Source organism: Amphiura filiformis, unplaced genomic scaffold (genome assembly GCF_039555335.1).
Source record: "Amphiura filiformis unplaced genomic scaffold, Afil_fr2py scaffold_32, whole genome shotgun sequence".
NCBI classification, from domain to species: domain Eukaryota; kingdom Metazoa; phylum Echinodermata; class Ophiuroidea; order Amphilepidida; family Amphiuridae; genus Amphiura; species Amphiura filiformis.
Window position 1 is genome coordinate 926101 of NW_027305496.1, and position 17603 is coordinate 943703.

The following is a 17603-nucleotide window of genomic DNA, read 5'->3' on the forward strand; positions in this document are numbered from 1 at the left end:
ATGGCTTCACCAAATGTATCTGCATTATTCTTTGACTACTTCTCACTCCAATCGTGCCTTATATTCGGAGTATCATTTCTAGTAATATACCAAGTATTCACTCGCGAAAAACCAGTGAAATTACCGCCTGGACCGACTTGCTTACCTCTTATAGGCAACGTCCATAGACTTGGAGGGAGACAAATGCATATTGTGACAGCAAATATGTCCGAAAAGTTTGGCGGCATAATGCACATTAATTTGGCGGGAATGAAAGCGGTATTACTGACCGATCTTCAGATAATACGAGAGGCTTTTTTGGACAAAACCGATAGATTTTCCGATAGATTTCGTATCCGGTTGGGTGAATACATATGGGGTACCAAAGGTAAGAGTGGCTCATTGTCGATTTAATATTCTCTTTGAAAGTATGACATTTGTTTAGTTTTCTGAAATAAAATCAAAAGTACCTCAAAAACACAAAATGTTTGTCAGAAAACTGTTATAATATCGTTTTTGATAACTTGATGCAAAACATTCTAATGTAATACAATTTTAAACTTGTTGACAAAGTGTTGACAAAATATTGTGTAAAAAAGGTTTGTAAACCCTTAACATTTGAAACCATTGTTATGAAATGTTGTACAACACAGTGTCGTAACTTTTATAATAATCCGACATTTAAATGTTACTAACATGTTTTGACCTCAAAGTTCAAACTTTTCACAGAATTAATATTGTCCGTCAAGCCGATCACAGAGAGGTGCGTGCACGTCTACCACAATGTTTCTGATTGACAGATTTCCCATGTGTCAGATAACATTTAGATAAGGAAGATTAATTTGTTTCAATTCAATAATATATATAGCTTCTACATGTACTGTACTCATTTTAGTATATCGTACTTTCGGTAATTCTTTATAGAGCATTGTAATTATTTGCTTTATTGTCAACAATATCCATATAGCTGAAGATCAAAGTTGAAATTTACATTAATAACTGGACCAATGAACCCTTCCGATAAAGGTAATTACGCTATAATCATGGATAGTCGTGAATCATAGTCTTATACAATAAAAATAACAATTTGCTTTTGGGCAATTGCAATTCAGCTCGAAATATATATGATTGTTTCGGAAATAAACCACCATCAAAGGCAACTACCTTTTACTTTATATATAAGTACGTATTCACTTTATCTTCTTCGTAGTCGTTTTTGCGAAGTAATTCTTTTTTGTTTTGTTTTTATTCCGGGATCTCTTGCTTTATAAATATATATATATATTCTGACACGCGCACGATTACAAAACTGGCAAATGGGTTAGCAAATAATCATTAAAATGTTTTAAAAGCTATACTTTTCATTTCATATTTATTTTTAACAGGAAGTCTTATTTACGAAAATGGCAACGGCTGGAAATCTCACCGACGTGCGACCCTTAGAGCTCTCCGTAATTTTGGGATGGGTAAGCGAAGCCTTGAAAACAAGATCAACGAGGAAGCACGTTGTCTCGCGAGAAGTTTTGAAGACGAAAATGGCCATCCCTTTAATCCTCAACCAACTGTTCAAAACGCAGTGGCTAATGTGATATGCAGCATAAGTTTAGGGAGCAGATACGATTATGATGATCCAGAGTTTCGAAGCCTTCTTGATTATATAAAGGTATATAAAGATCTTTGATAATTTAATAAAAATTCGCCGGCCGCATCACATATTGGCATATTCGTCATTTTGAGAAAATGGGAACATTAGTTTGTTAATAATGTTGTCACTAGTACAGCCAATATCCTGAAAATACCATTTTTATTCATGTTTTTACCTGAACGGTCATGGATCATAATAAATAGTCATGGAATATCATGGAAATTCCTGTAACAGGATTATAAGTTTGACTTTTCAAATATGCAATGCCAAACATTTGGAAGCCATTCCTGGAATATCCTGAAACCGACTTATAACTGTTTACAAGATGGGTAGCTATTAAAGAGGATTACACAGAGTTGTGAAAAGTTGTATTGTCACATGGTATTAGTGGTAATTGAGTTTACTTTAATCCAAGGACAAGCTTCAATTAAGTGAATTCTATCTTAAGCATGAATGGTTACCAAATATGTCTCTTTTATAATGGCTTAATAGGATCAACTTTTTCTCCTTTTCATCAAGTAAATGATGTTTGCATTTCAGTTAACCACAAATAATTGCTATATCCACAAATCCTCTGTCAGGACATTCCACAAGGGTTCTGAAATAAATTATCAGGGTTTTTCCTTAATATTGTCATGTTTTTTCCTGATAGCAGTCAGTTGTTATCCAGTGTAGGGATCTTTCATGTCATTGCAGGTAGTTTCATGTAGATTAAGGAATTAAAATGGTATTTTCAGGATATTGGCTGTACTAGTGTGTGTCCTGCTCACCAAAAGCCATGCCTCAAAGTTGCTCAATTAGTAATAAATTAATTAATTTAATTATGTCGTATATGGAAAACCTTGAAATGTCCGTATCTCATGCTTAAGTGTTTAATACAAGTAATCAACTATGATTTTAACTATACAACGCTTTGAGATTCCTTGGTGTTAAGGTACTTAGTACCTATTGTTTATTGTTGTTTTTAAAAGTGCAACAAATCAGACCTCCCTCTAATCATTTTCTTTAAGGGCCACAATACGCTAAATAAGACGCTTGTTAAGTCCTACACGGTAATACAGAGGCAGTTTGATATTGTACGTGATAATAACTTCAAACTTTAGCGAAACATCCGGTGAAAATCGCATGTACGATTATAACAACAAAAATTGTTGTTTTATAGATGTTTTAAAATGATTACCACTCTGAAAGTTATTCTCATATAATGGTAAATTGTTTCAAAGTTCAGTGGCAATACAAATGAGCGATGACCATACTTACTAGTAGTTGATGAGGTGGCCAGTCATTTTTTTTCATTATTTTATTTTACACAATTCCAAATTTGGGTTAATCAAGCTTTATTTCCATGAAACTGAAAACGTATATTTTTATTTGAATCAGATAAGAAACTGTTTGTGTCGTCGACACTTACACTGCACCAAGATCTAAACATGTCCACATCGGTTATCATTACTGTTCACTACCTGGAGAGAATTGTCAATTGATCAAAAATTGAATTCCCTCCTGAGGTTCGTACATGTATAATTATGTCAATGAGTTGACCAGATCACAAGGAGTGTCATTATAACTAGAGGCAGTATATAACACAAATGGGTCAATGAGTTACATAAAAATGACCTTGTTTGGTATTTAGTTCCCAGGAAGTGAGTTTTGCCTGAGGCAATTTGTGGTTAAATGTCGATCCTTCACTACATAGAGTTAATGCCATCGATTGGGTTGGAAAAAAAAAAGAGGTGAGACATGATCAAATCTCTCCAGGTAACAAAACGTAATGATAACCCAATGATGATTTTACTCGGTTATTATAACCCAATGATTTAGGTGTTCATGTCGGAGCGTTCTGGTCCGAGCCTTCTGTCAGTTTTCCCTAAACTATGGTTTACACCATTTTACAAATCTCTGAGGAAACAAAGCGTCAAGTGCATATCATTTCTTCGTGGGGTCGTCGAACAGCACAAGGCTACATTTGATTCAAATGATATCCGGGATATCATTGATGTTCATCTTCAGGTAAGAGTGAAATGCCGATTTTACAGATTTTAACAATACTTATTGTGTTCAACAATATCTCTACTAGGTAGAACATCTGTAACTCCCTAACGATCAAATATCTAAACAATTGGAAGGCAACGCTTATTGTGAAATACACAAAAATTTCTTTTTTCATTTAAAACCCGGACCTAATCCCAGGTTATGTGTGTTATGAATCGCTTGTAAATATTACCGAGTAACAGCAGCCACTATATAATAGAGAATACCATTACACCTGAATAAAAAATATATGATACTCTCCATTACAATATAGGGCAATGATGAAGAAGGTGGATCTGATGAAAAGCTTCCGCAGTCTCTGATATGGAGGGGCTTATTTGATCTGTTTGCTGCTGGAACAGACACAACATCAAACACTATGTTATGGGGAATACTGCTACTCACACAGTATCCACGTGTGCAAGAAAAGGTAAAAAGATACTCTGATTGAAAGCCAAAATGTGACCTACTACAACGAAATGAGTATAAAGTCGCACTGACTGAGATAATGCTATTTGTTTGCCGCGCACCTATACAAGCCAGTAGTATGCCCTTCGGGAATGGCGCATGCCCCATTCACAAATGTGCGAAACAATGAACACCAACGCAGTATCCAGATTCGACACTACCGACTTTATGTTGATTTCGTGATAGCAGATCACATATGTCAGGAAGCAATTTGGAAGTAACTGACAAACCAAAAGTAACGTTACCCTTGCTTGAAATAAATGACTGATTTTTCCATTTATTACTTTTTATACCAGAATAAATCATCATAAATCGTCAAGCTTTCGATTATTTTATAGGTGCAACAAGAGATCGACGACGTCATTGGAAGAGAACGTCCCCCTACATTACCAGATCGCTTACACTTGCCTTACGTTGACGCTACTTTAATGGAGATACAACGCTTTAGACCAGTTGCTTGTTTTGTTCCACCGAGAGCGGCTAGTGTTGATACAGAGCTTTTGGGTTATTCAATACAAAAAGGTAACACAATTGAGCGGTCCTTTTTGATTGACTTGGGTGGTTGGAAATCCTTTTGGTTGCAAGATTGCAAGTGAAGCCATTCTCGGAAATGTCTGTTATGAGGTCGGTCTATTTTTGAGTTTACCGCTCATGAGCCTTATTAATATTTTGCTCAAGCGGAACTGTCAACTCAACCAAGTGGACATAGTTCTTTTCAATGTTGATTGAAACAATATCGGGACGGAGTTGACAAAAATAATGGTGGTGGTACAACCAGGCAGGCGCCAGGTAAATCTGCCTTGGTTGAGGGAAACAGTGCAGGAATTAAGAACATGTATGGGAGTTTCTTGACTAGCACAGAAGCTGCATTTGGTTTGGGATCTTTTAGCCCAGGTCTTCAGAAGGTTGGGGCTACATAGCTTCCCAGCAAACGCAAAAACGTTTTAAATAAGTTATATTTTGGCTTTTCTTTTGGTTTAGGTAAAAACGTTTTAATAACATTAAAATGTCGGGTTATATAAAGGTCATGATAACGTTTTAAAACGTTTTGAATGAAAACACACTACAACAATATTTTTTCAATGTTTTCAAAAAATGTTTTTAAACTATTTTTGCAAACATCTTTGCGAAATATTTGGTCAATACTTAAATAACATTATGTTAAAATATTTAAACCCAGCAAACACAGAAATGTTCTTAAAATGTTTTTCTCAAAACCTTTTAATAACATTTAAATGTCGGGTTATATAAAGGTCATGAAGGTTTTTTAAAACGTTATTGCAAATATTTTGTGCAAACATTTTTCGCAAAATATTTTTTCAATCCCTCTTGTTTAGAATGTTTTGTATCAAGTTTTCAAGAATGTTTTTGGAATGTTATTAAAACGATTTTATCCCCTTTATATAACCCGACATTTAAACGTTTTCTGTAAAACATTTTTATTTGCTGAGCAGTAGATTATCAATAATGTTTTTTAAAGTTATGAAAACGTTTTATACTCTTAATATACCCTTTATATAACCCGACATTTAAACGTTTTCTGACAACCTTTTATAACATTTTGTGAATGATGTCGAAAACGTTTTGTGTTTGCTGGGTTAGGAACCTTGGAAGATCATAAATAATTGACCTCCAGGAGAGATCTGCGCGTTCCGATTCTATTCGCTTACGGATATTGCCCTGTTGAACCAGCGGCATAATGTAATTTCTCCAGAAAGCAGTGCGGTCAATGGAAGTAAGGTATTTGACCATTTGTTTGAATTTTGGCCAATTCGTCTCGGTGTCTTAATTATCAGAGACGTATACCGTAATGTTGTCTTTTTCCGCTTCGATTTTATATATTATATTAAAATACACGACTATATAATTTATCGTCTATGCTGGTTGTAATATTATTGTAAATAATATATTATCACAATCCTTTGCAGGAACCAACGTTTGGATCAATCTGTATGCGGTACTCCACAGTCCAGAGCATTGGAAAGATCCAGAAGAATTCATACCAGAACGGTTCCTAACAGCAGATGGGAAGAAGACTGAAACACCCGAAGCTTTTATACCGTTCGGATTAGGTAAATGAGTTATTGAGATTGTTTTACGAGAAAACTAGTGGAGAATAAATAATCGATGGTTGAGAGCCAGAAAAGAAAGCCTCAACCAACAATCACATGCTCCGACAAAATGAGGATAAAGTCCCCAGGGCACATACGTGCTATAGAAGATAAAGTCCATTAATCATGCCAACAATTAAGTAGAAGACAAAAGACATTGTATAGGAAACATTGATTTTTCAAGACCAAAGCAAGGAACCAACTTCATGCTCATTTTTGTGAGAGCTGGTCAATGTGAGTTAGGCTCAAGTTCTGTTTCTGAACCCTGGAAATAAAAAAAAAATGTCTTTTATAAATTATACGAAGTGAAACTTCCTGGACTTAATTAAAATGAATTTATATCATTATAAAAAAACCTTACAAAGTGGAAGGATACATAATGGCACATCTCCTAAGTTAAAAGATTTAAAGACAATATCATTTTATTTGCAGGGCGTCGAATTTGCATCGGTGAGCAACTTGCCAGGATGGAATTGTTTCTCTTAATGACAAATTTACTCCAACGGTTTACGTTCGAAATTCCAAAAGAGGACCCAAAACCGAACCTTGCGGGAAAACATGGGATTACTTTGTCACCGGGACGATTCAGAATATGTGCCGTCAATAGATGATTTTGCTAACATATTTACTCAAACGATTCACGTGAGAATTTACACAAGAGGACCCAGAACCGAGCCTTAAGGGAGATGTCCTGTCATATTTTTAAGCATATAAAATCTCAATTGCTACTCTCAATTTATCCAGAACGATTTTTGGTTTTCACGGTTCTCAGCATTCGCGATTCTCGGTCACGTAGGTTGGTGGTAGGGGAACCTTGTGTGATCCTAGTCTGTGTTACAGACTGGAAAACTGATAAATACCCGCCAGCAACCAACCTGTGTAGGAGTATAGCATGGTAAAACTTTAACCCAATCAAACGTCATATTGCAGATATAGCATATTCTACTTAGCCGCATCTCAATATAGTCAATTGCAGATAGCCAGAAAGCCTCAACTCTGTGAGTTGAGGCTTTCTGGTCCGAACATAACATAATAGGCATTTAGTGAGCGCCCCACAGAGAATGGAGCGCTTTACAAGAAAATATAACTGCTATTATATATCATGATATATTCCAACGACCGTTAACATGGCCGCTTGAGTAAAAATATTATGTTGAAGTGCCGGGCACTTCACATAAATTCATCTCAAAGTACATTTTATTATTTAGTGTAGTTACACAACTATACTGCGCCAATAAAGTATCCTTACAGGTGGAATAATAATAATAATTTTCAAACTGAACGATATTGGGGTAAAGTTACAAGCATTTGATCCGACGAAGGTCCAGTTTTAAAAGTGACACACTGGCCTATTCAAAAGACCACAGACTAGACACCTGGTTTGAGAGTGGTGAATGGCTAATTTATGCGTTTGGCTTTAAAATGAACAAAAGAAAACGGAAACAAAAGAACTGTCAAATAAAATGAAAGTTGTTTAAAGTACAGAGAAGTAAAAACTGAAATAAAATCTGATTAAATAACGCTTCATTGAAGAAAGTGTGCTGTCTCTTCGCTGGCCTTGTTGGAATCTTTTTGGGCCTTGTATAGGCCAGTTTGTCACTTTTAAAACTGGACCTTGGTATATTCAATTGCTTGTAACTTTACTTCTTGAGGTCACATTGGATACAATGTGGTGTCATAATGTGCAGGATTAGATAGTGCATCTATTAAAAAACAAATTTACCCCAATATGGTTCAGTTTGGAAATTGTGATTATTTTTCCAAGTGTAAGGATCCGGTTATAGGACAAAATTGAGAGTTCTAAATAGATTTAGTTCACAAAAATATTAAAACCTGTTTTTCTCTAAATTACATTTCTTGAGTGTTCTTGTTCTCAACCCTCGCTGTGCTGCTTGTCCGTCTGTGCCTTTGGAGTAACCAATTTAAGAAATACCATGTAGTTTGATTTTAAGATTAAGGATTTGTGTGTACCTATATCATGGATTTGATATGTGTCCCCTGACCCCCACACCACCACCCCTCCCTCTCACTTGAGACTAGAGAAAGTAGACACTACTAGTATACATGTAAAGTGCTGAACTATTACTAATCATATTCATTTCATGCGAATGCGAAGCAGGTGACTGCAAAGTTTGTCCATGTACTACGATTTGAAGCCATAGTGGTAATGGCATCTGGCAGTAAAAGTATTTTTGCACATAAGACAAGTTGTGTGTTCTTTGCCTTCCAGGTCTTCTTTTACCATGTACATACATACATACACACATACATAAAGGTATTTATAAAGCGCCCTTAAAAATTTATCAAATCGCTGAACAAGGAGAGAAAGGATGGGGAAAATAAAGAAACACAGCGGAACAAGAAAGAAGCTAACTGAAAAGGTGAGTTTTCAGTTTCTTTCTGAAAACTGGAATTGATGGAGACTCCCTGATGGCTTTAGGGAGTTTGTTCCATTCCCTTGGGACAGAGAGAGAGAAGGTATTTAAACCAGATCCTCTATGTTCCCTAGGCTGATTAAGAAGAGTCTTATCGGAAGAAGATCTTAATTCTCTTCTGGGAGCATAGGCTGAAAGAAGCTCACAAAGATAATTAGGGGCACGGCCCTGACAGCACTTGAAAACATAAAGCAGAAGTTTAAAAAGAATTCGGTCCTGGATTGGAAGCCAATGCAATTGAATATATGAATACAAAAGCCACCCAAGTCCATACTTTGCCCAAATTGAGTTAAGCATGGGAAAGTGTTGCTATACATAGGCCTGTCATATGCATGAAAGAACAACTCAAATTGTGAAAAATAGCATGTATGAAATAATCAACCCAAGTCCATGATTTGAGTCTTGTAACACATTGATTGAAATCCAGTATGTATAAAAGTCCACTTGTAACACATTCATTGCTGGAGAGGGACTTTTGAAAAAAAAAATGGGTTTAATCAAGGAAAGTGTGTGGTTTATATTACACAGCAGAATGCTTATCAACATTATACATAACTGTGTGCTTTATTTTGTATTATCTTACTAGTGGTAATCTGATTCCAACATTATTGTCTTAGTATAAGCAAAAAACCACCCAAGTCCAGAATTTAAAAGGAACCCCACGAAGTCCCTGAAATGCTAATCGTCATACCTAATACAGTTTAACCCACCCATTTGCACGTACAACTTACCATATTGACCAGGTAAATCTAACTGAAGGAATTAAAATGATACACAGGTTTTTTTCTCAAAATCACTTCCCATGGACTTGGGTGGGTTTTGGATTCATGTATTCAATTGAATGAGAAGGTGGGAGGTACCAGTTGAGCGAGGGACAGAGAAAATCAGACGCACGGCACGATTTTGCAGCTTCTGCAGTCTATTTCTTTCACCTTGAGTGATACCATAGAGGATTGCATTGCCATAATCAAGTCGGGACAGTATGAGAGAGCGAACAGCATGCTGACATGTATCCTGGTCAATGAATTTACGGATGCGGTAAAGATTACGAAGATGGAAATTGACAGACTTTGTGAGGGTGGTAATGTGGTCACGCATAGACATGGTGGGATGAAATATGATTCCCAGATTCCGGGTGGAATTGGAGGGCTCGATGATGACTGAGCTGCTCAACATTGGAAATGGAGTTGATGCAGCAGCAAAGAATTCAGCTTTTTGATCATTCAACTTGAGTTTATTGATTGTCATCCACTTCTTCATATCTGAGATACATGCAGACAATCTAAATAAAGCTAGATCATGTCATTGGGTGTAGAGAGCATATCTCTACATGCATGGTTCATCTTCATGCATCCACAGGATATGGCCATGGAATCGTAGTTGTCGTAATTTGACAGAGTTAATAAGAGGTACAGTTTTGGTGATGGTATAGATCCTTTCATTCCTAACATGGCCAGTGCGCTTGATGTTCAGCACTATCCTCCTATTTTCCATGTCAGTAGGTATCGCCCCGTATTGACAGCCATAGAGCAATACTGTAACACCAAGTGGTGTGAAAAAGTTAGAATTTTATTGCAAACGGATTGTTTATAGCATTTGGTCCCAGGGGGCCATTCAAACTTTCTGAGTACGTACAGCTTTTAAGAGGTGCATACCACTTTATAGGGCCATATTTTTTGAAGCTCCTCCATCTTTCAAAACTGGTAGATCACAGGTGCATTTGAGTTCTGACGAATTATTTATTTATTGGTATTTAGATTCAATAAAATTGAATAAAATCCACCATTTTAGGCTAATATACTACATTATGAGCACCATAATGTAAACTAATGGAAAGCACATTTTCTGTCAAACAATTATTTTACACCATCTCCCGACACACCCCAATTAATATTTAGCCCGCCCAGTTTATGCAGACCTCTACCAGACCAGTCTTGGAATTTTGCGAAAAAGTATTCCATATTAAATGTCAAGTATGTAGTAAATAAATTAATGTTTGATGACAAAATACATAACTTTTAAAGAATATTGTGGAATATTTTTGGGGCACATAACAATTAATGCCTTTTTACTCCAAACGATAAGAAACGTATACTCAGGCGTAGAGTCGAACGCGAAATTTTTGCTCAGTAGATAATGTAAAGGCTGGATGAGGTCCGAAGGTACCTGTGGCCATTGTAGCACAGCTCAAAGGTTGCTGAATTATTTCCGCTATATGTTGACCATAAACCAAGCCTTGCTTATAGCATTTGTTTGCTTATATTCTACAAATCCAAAGGTCCGAAGTACAACGTTGTGTGGCACTGGATCAACATTAAGTTTTGGGCGAACATTTGAAAATGAATTCGTCAAATTTATCTGCATTGTTCTTCGAGCACATGTCGCTTCAATCATGCCTTATATTCGGCGTAGTATTCTTAATTTTGTACCGCTTATTCACTGGCGGAAAACAAGTAAAATTGCCGCCTGGACCATCTTGTTTACCCCTTATCGGCAACGTACATAAACTTGGAGGCTCTCAAATGCATGTTGTGACGGCAAAAATGTCAGATGAGTTTGGTGGCATAATGAGCATTAATTTATCCGGGATGAAAGCGGTATTATTAACAGATCTTACGGCAATCCGAGAGGCTTTTTTGGACAAGGCAGACAGTTTTGCAGATAGATTTAATCATCCGTTGAACGAGTATGTAAACGGTGTCAAAGGTAGGAGAGCGAGTTGCATACGCCCTTACATCCACTTTACATACAGCTTTTTTAATCGTCCAAGTATTACTTGTTCGATTTGATTCAATTTGGGTCTGCATAAAGTGTTGATGAATAAAATCTAAAAGAATAGGTTTGGTACAATTTTCAAGTCTTCCTATTTATTTTATTATTTATTTAATATTGCGCCCTTTGTGGATTGGATGTAAGGGCTTTTGCAACAAAAAAGTTTACCCCTTTCCTGGAAATCACCTTTGCAATTAATTTGAGCCCATTTGTTTGTACTACATTATCTAACTTGACTAACGGACTAAAATGACTAAAATCAAAAAGAAAATCAAAATATCTCATTTCCTTTTTTAATTGTGAATCTTTAATTAAAGCATTTCAGAAACTACAACTTTTGTTAATTACAATTTTTTTTTTCAAACAAAGTGACCCCAAAACAGTCCATTTTGGTTATAATAGTTAAAGAACATATCCGGAAGGGAATGTGGTATGATGATCAAACAACCTCCAAATGCGTATTTTGCCATGTCAATAACTAATTTCAGTCAGAGCTCTTCAAATGCACATTACGTGCCCCCTCCCGGCGTTCCCCTCCCCTCTGATGTAAATTTCGGGGCGCAAACGCATTATTATAATCCTTGCTATCATTTATCATCCGTCGTCAGCATCATTGCTATCATTATCACCGACAATGTTACCACCTTAATGCCAATCAGTGCTATGTTTTACAACACACAGCACATAAACACGTTCATTCAACTAACGAGCTTAATATTAGTTCAATAAAATACTCGGATTGTCGGGATTATGCCTTCAACAATTTGGTTTTAAAAACAATTTTTTAATTAAAAATATTTCTTTTCGAATTAACAGGAAGTCTAATTTTCGAAAATGGCAAAGGCTGGAAATTGCACCGACGTATGACCCTTCGAGCTCTCCGTAATTTTGGAATGGGTAAGCGAAGCCTTGAAAACAAGATCAACGAGGAAGCACGTTGTCTCGCGAGAAGTTTTCAAGACGAAAATGGTCGTCCCTTTAATCCTCAACCAACTGTTCAAAACGCAGTGGCCAATGTGATATGCAGCATAAGTTTTGGGAGCAGATACGATTATGATGATCCAGAGTTTAGAAGACTTCTTGATTATATAAAGGTACTTAATAGCTGCTTGATATTATTATTATTATTATTATCATTTTGATGTGTGTCAAGGCATATCATGGCATTAACCTATGTTGTCATTACGATGACGGGTTGGCTCCTTGATAGCTGTTAACTACGTTTTCAACAGGCCAGCTCCATAATTCAAGAAATGTGAACTTGAGAAGTGCGGGCTGAAGGACCAAAAATATTAGATCTAGGAATTTGAACAGCGAAGTCGTGAGATCATAAAACTTGCCCCCACTCTCGTGTATAATAAAACTGTGTGAAAAAACCCCAGAACCAATTCATAATACCCTATATTTCCCCGACCTCAACCCCCCCCCCAAAAAAAAAGAAGAATTCGAATGATGCGTCTATAATGCCCAATTAAATATCACATTTCAATGTTTTTTTTAATCGTCATTAATTTATCATGCACTTTTAAACACAAACAGGTATTTATGGAGCAACTTTCTGGACCAAGCCTTGTGGGAGCTTTCCCTAGACTATGGTTTACACCACTTTACAAATCTCTGAAGAACCAAAATGACGAGTGCAGAACATTTTTACGAGGATTAGTCGAACAGCACAAAGACTCTTTTGATACCAATGACATCCGCGATATCATTGATGTTCATCTCCAGGTAAGAGTTGACGCTATAATGTTGTTAGTCTGGGGTGGGGTGTGTTTGGGTGTGGGGGTGGTGGAGGGGTGTGTGTGTGTGTGTGGGGGGGGGTATTTATCAAAGCATATTAGTAGGGGTGTGTGGGGTGTTGGGGTGGGGGTGTGTGTACGTGTTTGCGGGCAAACGAGGACACACACAAGATTTTTCACCCTAAACTGCGGACTTACTTCCAACCGAGGACAGTCCGCAATCTCAAACTGCTGCAAAAGACCTCAAATGCATGCTAAATGCTTTATAACGCTATTTGCCTGAAACCGAGGACCACACGTGTAAAAACTACCGTCCGCAGGTGATGGCTAAAATTCTGTTTCGTATTATACACAAAACAAATCCGCCATTTTAGTCCACAGTTAGGCGATGAAAACATCATACACACGTCCTCGGTTAGATAGCAAAACACAATGTCCTCGGTTGGCGACAAACACACACAGGTGTGTGTGTGTGTGTGTGCTCATCCTACCGAAGCATCGCGCCAAAACTGCTTTTGTTGCAAACCCCCATATATCAGTGATCTTTTTTGATGCTTTTTTTCATGTGTTCTCAAAAATAGGCAAGTGGATGTAAAGGATTTGAGACAAAGCTCCTCATTTATTAAAATAATTTCATGTGCGTATATTTAACAAAATAATTTCGCAAGTTCTGAAATACACAAACAGGTTTCATGTTTCTTCAAAACAGTAACATTCGGTATTAGAAAATAATAGAAAATTGGTGAACAGGAATAGACAAACACCTCTTCAGCCGATATTAAAAAAAAAATTACTTTAAAGAGTAGTTGTTTATAAGGGAATAACAATATCCAATCCATTTGAATCATATTTAAGTAAAATGTGCCAGTTACAAATCTTTTCAATAATACTATAGGAAAACGAAGAAGGCGGTGCCGAAGAAAATATTCCGCAGTCTCTGATATGGAGGGGTATCTTTGATCTGTTTGCAGCTGGAACAGACACAACATCGAACACTATCTTATGGGGAATACTGCTACTCACACAGTATCCACAGGTGCAAGAAAATGTAGGATGATATATGCTTGCTTAATATCTTATAAATGTAGTGCTTGACTAGATCCGTCACGAAAGCTTGACCCACTGCAGTCAATATAATGTTCGTTTTATAGTCTCTTATATTTATTTTTCTTAATATTATTTTTTAATTTATTTATTTCTCTTATTCTATATCAATGCCGTATAATATCTGGTCCAAACTTTTATTTCTAACCTATATTAAGAAATTGCCCGAAAACGGACAAGTGCACTAATTTGGAAACAGTTTCCTTGATAAAAAAGTTCTGATTTTTTCCCATTTTCATTTTATCACTTTCGATTATATTACAGGTGCAACAAGAAATCGATGACGTCATCGGAAGAGAGCGTCCTCCTACATTACCAGATCGCTTACACTTGCCTTACGTTGACGCTACTCTAATGGAGATACAACGCTTTAGACCAGTTGCTTGCTTCATACCACCGAGAGCTGCTAGTGTTGATACAGAGCTTCGTGGTTATACGATAACAAAAGGTGAGAACATGTTTCATTCACTACACTGCTGCGATTATCTGCTTAAAGCAATGCGTGGGTTTGCATAAAAATATATTCATATTTAAATGTTAGCTTTCACTGATCACACTGCCCGTGTTAATATCGAGCCAAACACATGAGGTAAAGCGAAGAAAATTAAATTGCTATTTCATTCCGGCGTCTACAATGCGTGTATTAGCTCGCCGATCGTATTACTTGTATTATTGCGTGGATCACCAAGCAGCTTGGACGTTTATATAGACGCTCAACGAATAGAGATATCCGGATTTTGCAGTAATTACAGCACTTCCGGCGTAGTGTTTCGTAGTGTTTAGGTACACCACTGGGCATTACAATTATGTAAAAAGTAGAAATTTGAAGAAAAAACAAACAAAAAAAAAAAAAAACACGAGGTCGCCGCCTTTGGGCAAATTACACATTATGGCTTTCAATGGAAATAAACGAGAATATTATGTTTTGAAATACTACATACATACTTTCTTTAGGAACGCAGGTTTGGGCCAATCTATATGCGGTTCTCCACAGTCCAGAACACTGGAAAGATCCTGAGGAATTTATACCAGAACGGTTCCTATCAGCAGATGGGAAAAGGACTGAGACACGTGAGGCATTTGTACCGTTTGGAGCAGGTAAATACAACTTATTTAATCTAATGTAAAGTGTTAAATGAGTGACAAATTAAGGCTGTTTTAAAAGCCTTTTCAGTGATTTGCTTATCTGAATGATTGTAAAAATCATCAAAATTCAGGTTTTGACACCTTTGTTACTGTCATAGATGTATGTGGTAACATAGCATGCAAGAGGTTAATATGGAAGCCATGTATTAAATAAAAAAATACATTTTACATGTGTCTGTAATTTCTCTACTAAAATAGATAGAGAAACTTGCTTTTTTTGAACAATTGTTCATTTCAAAATATCAAAATGATAGTTTTAATGACAATTTTAATATTTTCCCTGTGATCACTGAATAAGCCTTTAACGAACTGATACAGATGATGGAACTACAAACAAAACCATATGGGATTGTTTTAAAAAGACTACGTGTTTTACTTTCTTTTCATTTTAGGTCGTCGAATTTGCATCGGTGAACAACTTGCCCGGATGGAATTGTTTCTCTTCATGACAAATTTACTCCAACGGTTTACGTTCAAAATTCCAAAAGAGGACCCAAAACCGAACCTTGCGGGAGAACATGGCATTACTTTGTCACCGGGACGATTCAGAATATGCGCCGTTACCAGATGAATTGCATAGAGTATGGAGATGCTTTCTTTGTTGACAATTTACCTGGCTTACGTTTATATTAAGAAGCGGATCACAAACAGTGGCTTGTGAGAGATCATGGACTGCAATCAGTTTGTTAGAAATACATGCACAGTTGCAAAGAAAAATTCCTTTGGCAGAGCAGATATTTGTTTTTTCTTATAAACAAAAATATCAGTTGGCATTCTAATAATTTATATAATGCATAGTTACACGATACCACGGACGTTTCTTCGCTCATAAAACTATGGAATGGCCATAGATTTGTAAATTACGTTAAATAAAAAAACTGAATTCATTGTCATCCCCAATGAATGTTAAATTAACCATAATCAAGGTAAATGCTTGCCTCGATGGACTGAAAACCCACTCTCAGACTATACTGACGTGTGTAAAGAGGGTCATTTTTTGCCCAGGCCACTGTCTGTTGGTCAATTTATATTTGATTTAAAGTAAAAAAAATCAAATTGCAAAGAAGAGACTTAGGCCGAGCAGGCATTTTTGATCACTTTTCTGAAAACTAGTGAATACCGGTATATGACGTATGCATTATTATTTATCAACAGCGCGGATATTTTTTTTTTTTGCTCGCAAACTAGCGGAAGTTGTCATAAATTTGCGTTGATCCATCATTTTAGTGCTAACATTTTACCTCAGCATCTTACCCTGGGGTAGGACTTACCATCAAGAATGAGCTGAGGTTGGTAAAGCCCACCATAGGTTTCTGCAGTAAAATCCATGATTTTCATTTTGCTGTTGTATAAAAAAATGAATAGAAACAAATGGTAATGCAGTTATCCTTGAAATTCACAAATAATATATCCGAGGCAGTAAAAACTTTATTAATGTCCAATGTTGGCGAGGGCATATGTAGAAGAGAAACATCATTATTGAGACAATCGTATATATGGTCAATTCCAGCCAAAGCGGGACAAAATTTTAAACCACGTGAATAGAGTGCCCTCTGTGATGATTCACTAGACATGATCTTCTCATTTGATAAGTCTAGAATTGAAAAGGAAAACATTTTTAAAATGTCTTCTCTCCTTACACAGATGAAAGTATGGCCTCCTACGTGGCATGTTATATGAGATGTACAAAAACCTAAAACGATCAGTATTCGTTTGTGAGATACAGTGCAAAATGTGCCGCAAGTCGTATTCATAGGTGTCTCAATTAGGCGCGACATGTTTCTCATTTGATAGTGTTTAAACCAATCAATAATCCTATTGCTGAAGAGGATAGTAATCTTCTACATATAAAATCATTAAATAGCTCTAGTCTTTGTTTGCTTTGCCTAAATCCTGTTCAAGTGGTGCGAAACAATTGCATTGTATTTTGGCTGGGCATGTATAACCAACAATTAACAATGAGAGGACATTCCTGTACCTCGTTGACTTGGGGATGATTTGAAATGAACGCCAATTATGACTTTATTACCAGCAAAGTGGCAAAAGAGACACATATAGAACCGAAAAGGATACAATTTTGTTGAAGGAGCAGAGTTCAACAAACCATAACTCCGCTTCTGGATATCGTTTGAAGTCAAATGATATATTATTCTAAAGCTTATGATGTTTATTT

The 17603-nt window shown here is 36.4% G+C and overlaps 2 protein-coding genes across 2 annotated transcripts; both read left to right on the forward strand.

Moving 5' to 3' along the window:
- LOC140143928 (cytochrome P450 2J2-like) lies at window positions 1–6845 on the forward strand. Its single transcript, XM_072165770.1, has 7 exons — window positions 1–367; window positions 1365–1642; window positions 3446–3634; window positions 3930–4085; window positions 4462–4645; window positions 6052–6195; window positions 6667–6845. Exons 1-7 carry the CDS (start codon window positions 1–3, stop codon window positions 6843–6845), a joined length of 1497 nt encoding a protein of 498 aa, XP_072021871.1.
- Window positions 6846–11212: 4367 nt separating this feature from the next.
- Window positions 11213–16001, forward strand: LOC140143930 (cytochrome P450 2U1-like). Its single transcript, XM_072165771.1, has 7 exons — window positions 11213–11375; window positions 12258–12535; window positions 12981–13169; window positions 14076–14228; window positions 14549–14732; window positions 15239–15382; window positions 15823–16001. Exons 1-7 carry the CDS (start codon window positions 11213–11215, stop codon window positions 15999–16001), a joined length of 1290 nt encoding a protein of 429 aa, XP_072021872.1.
- Window positions 16002–17603: the final 1602 nt, after the last annotated feature.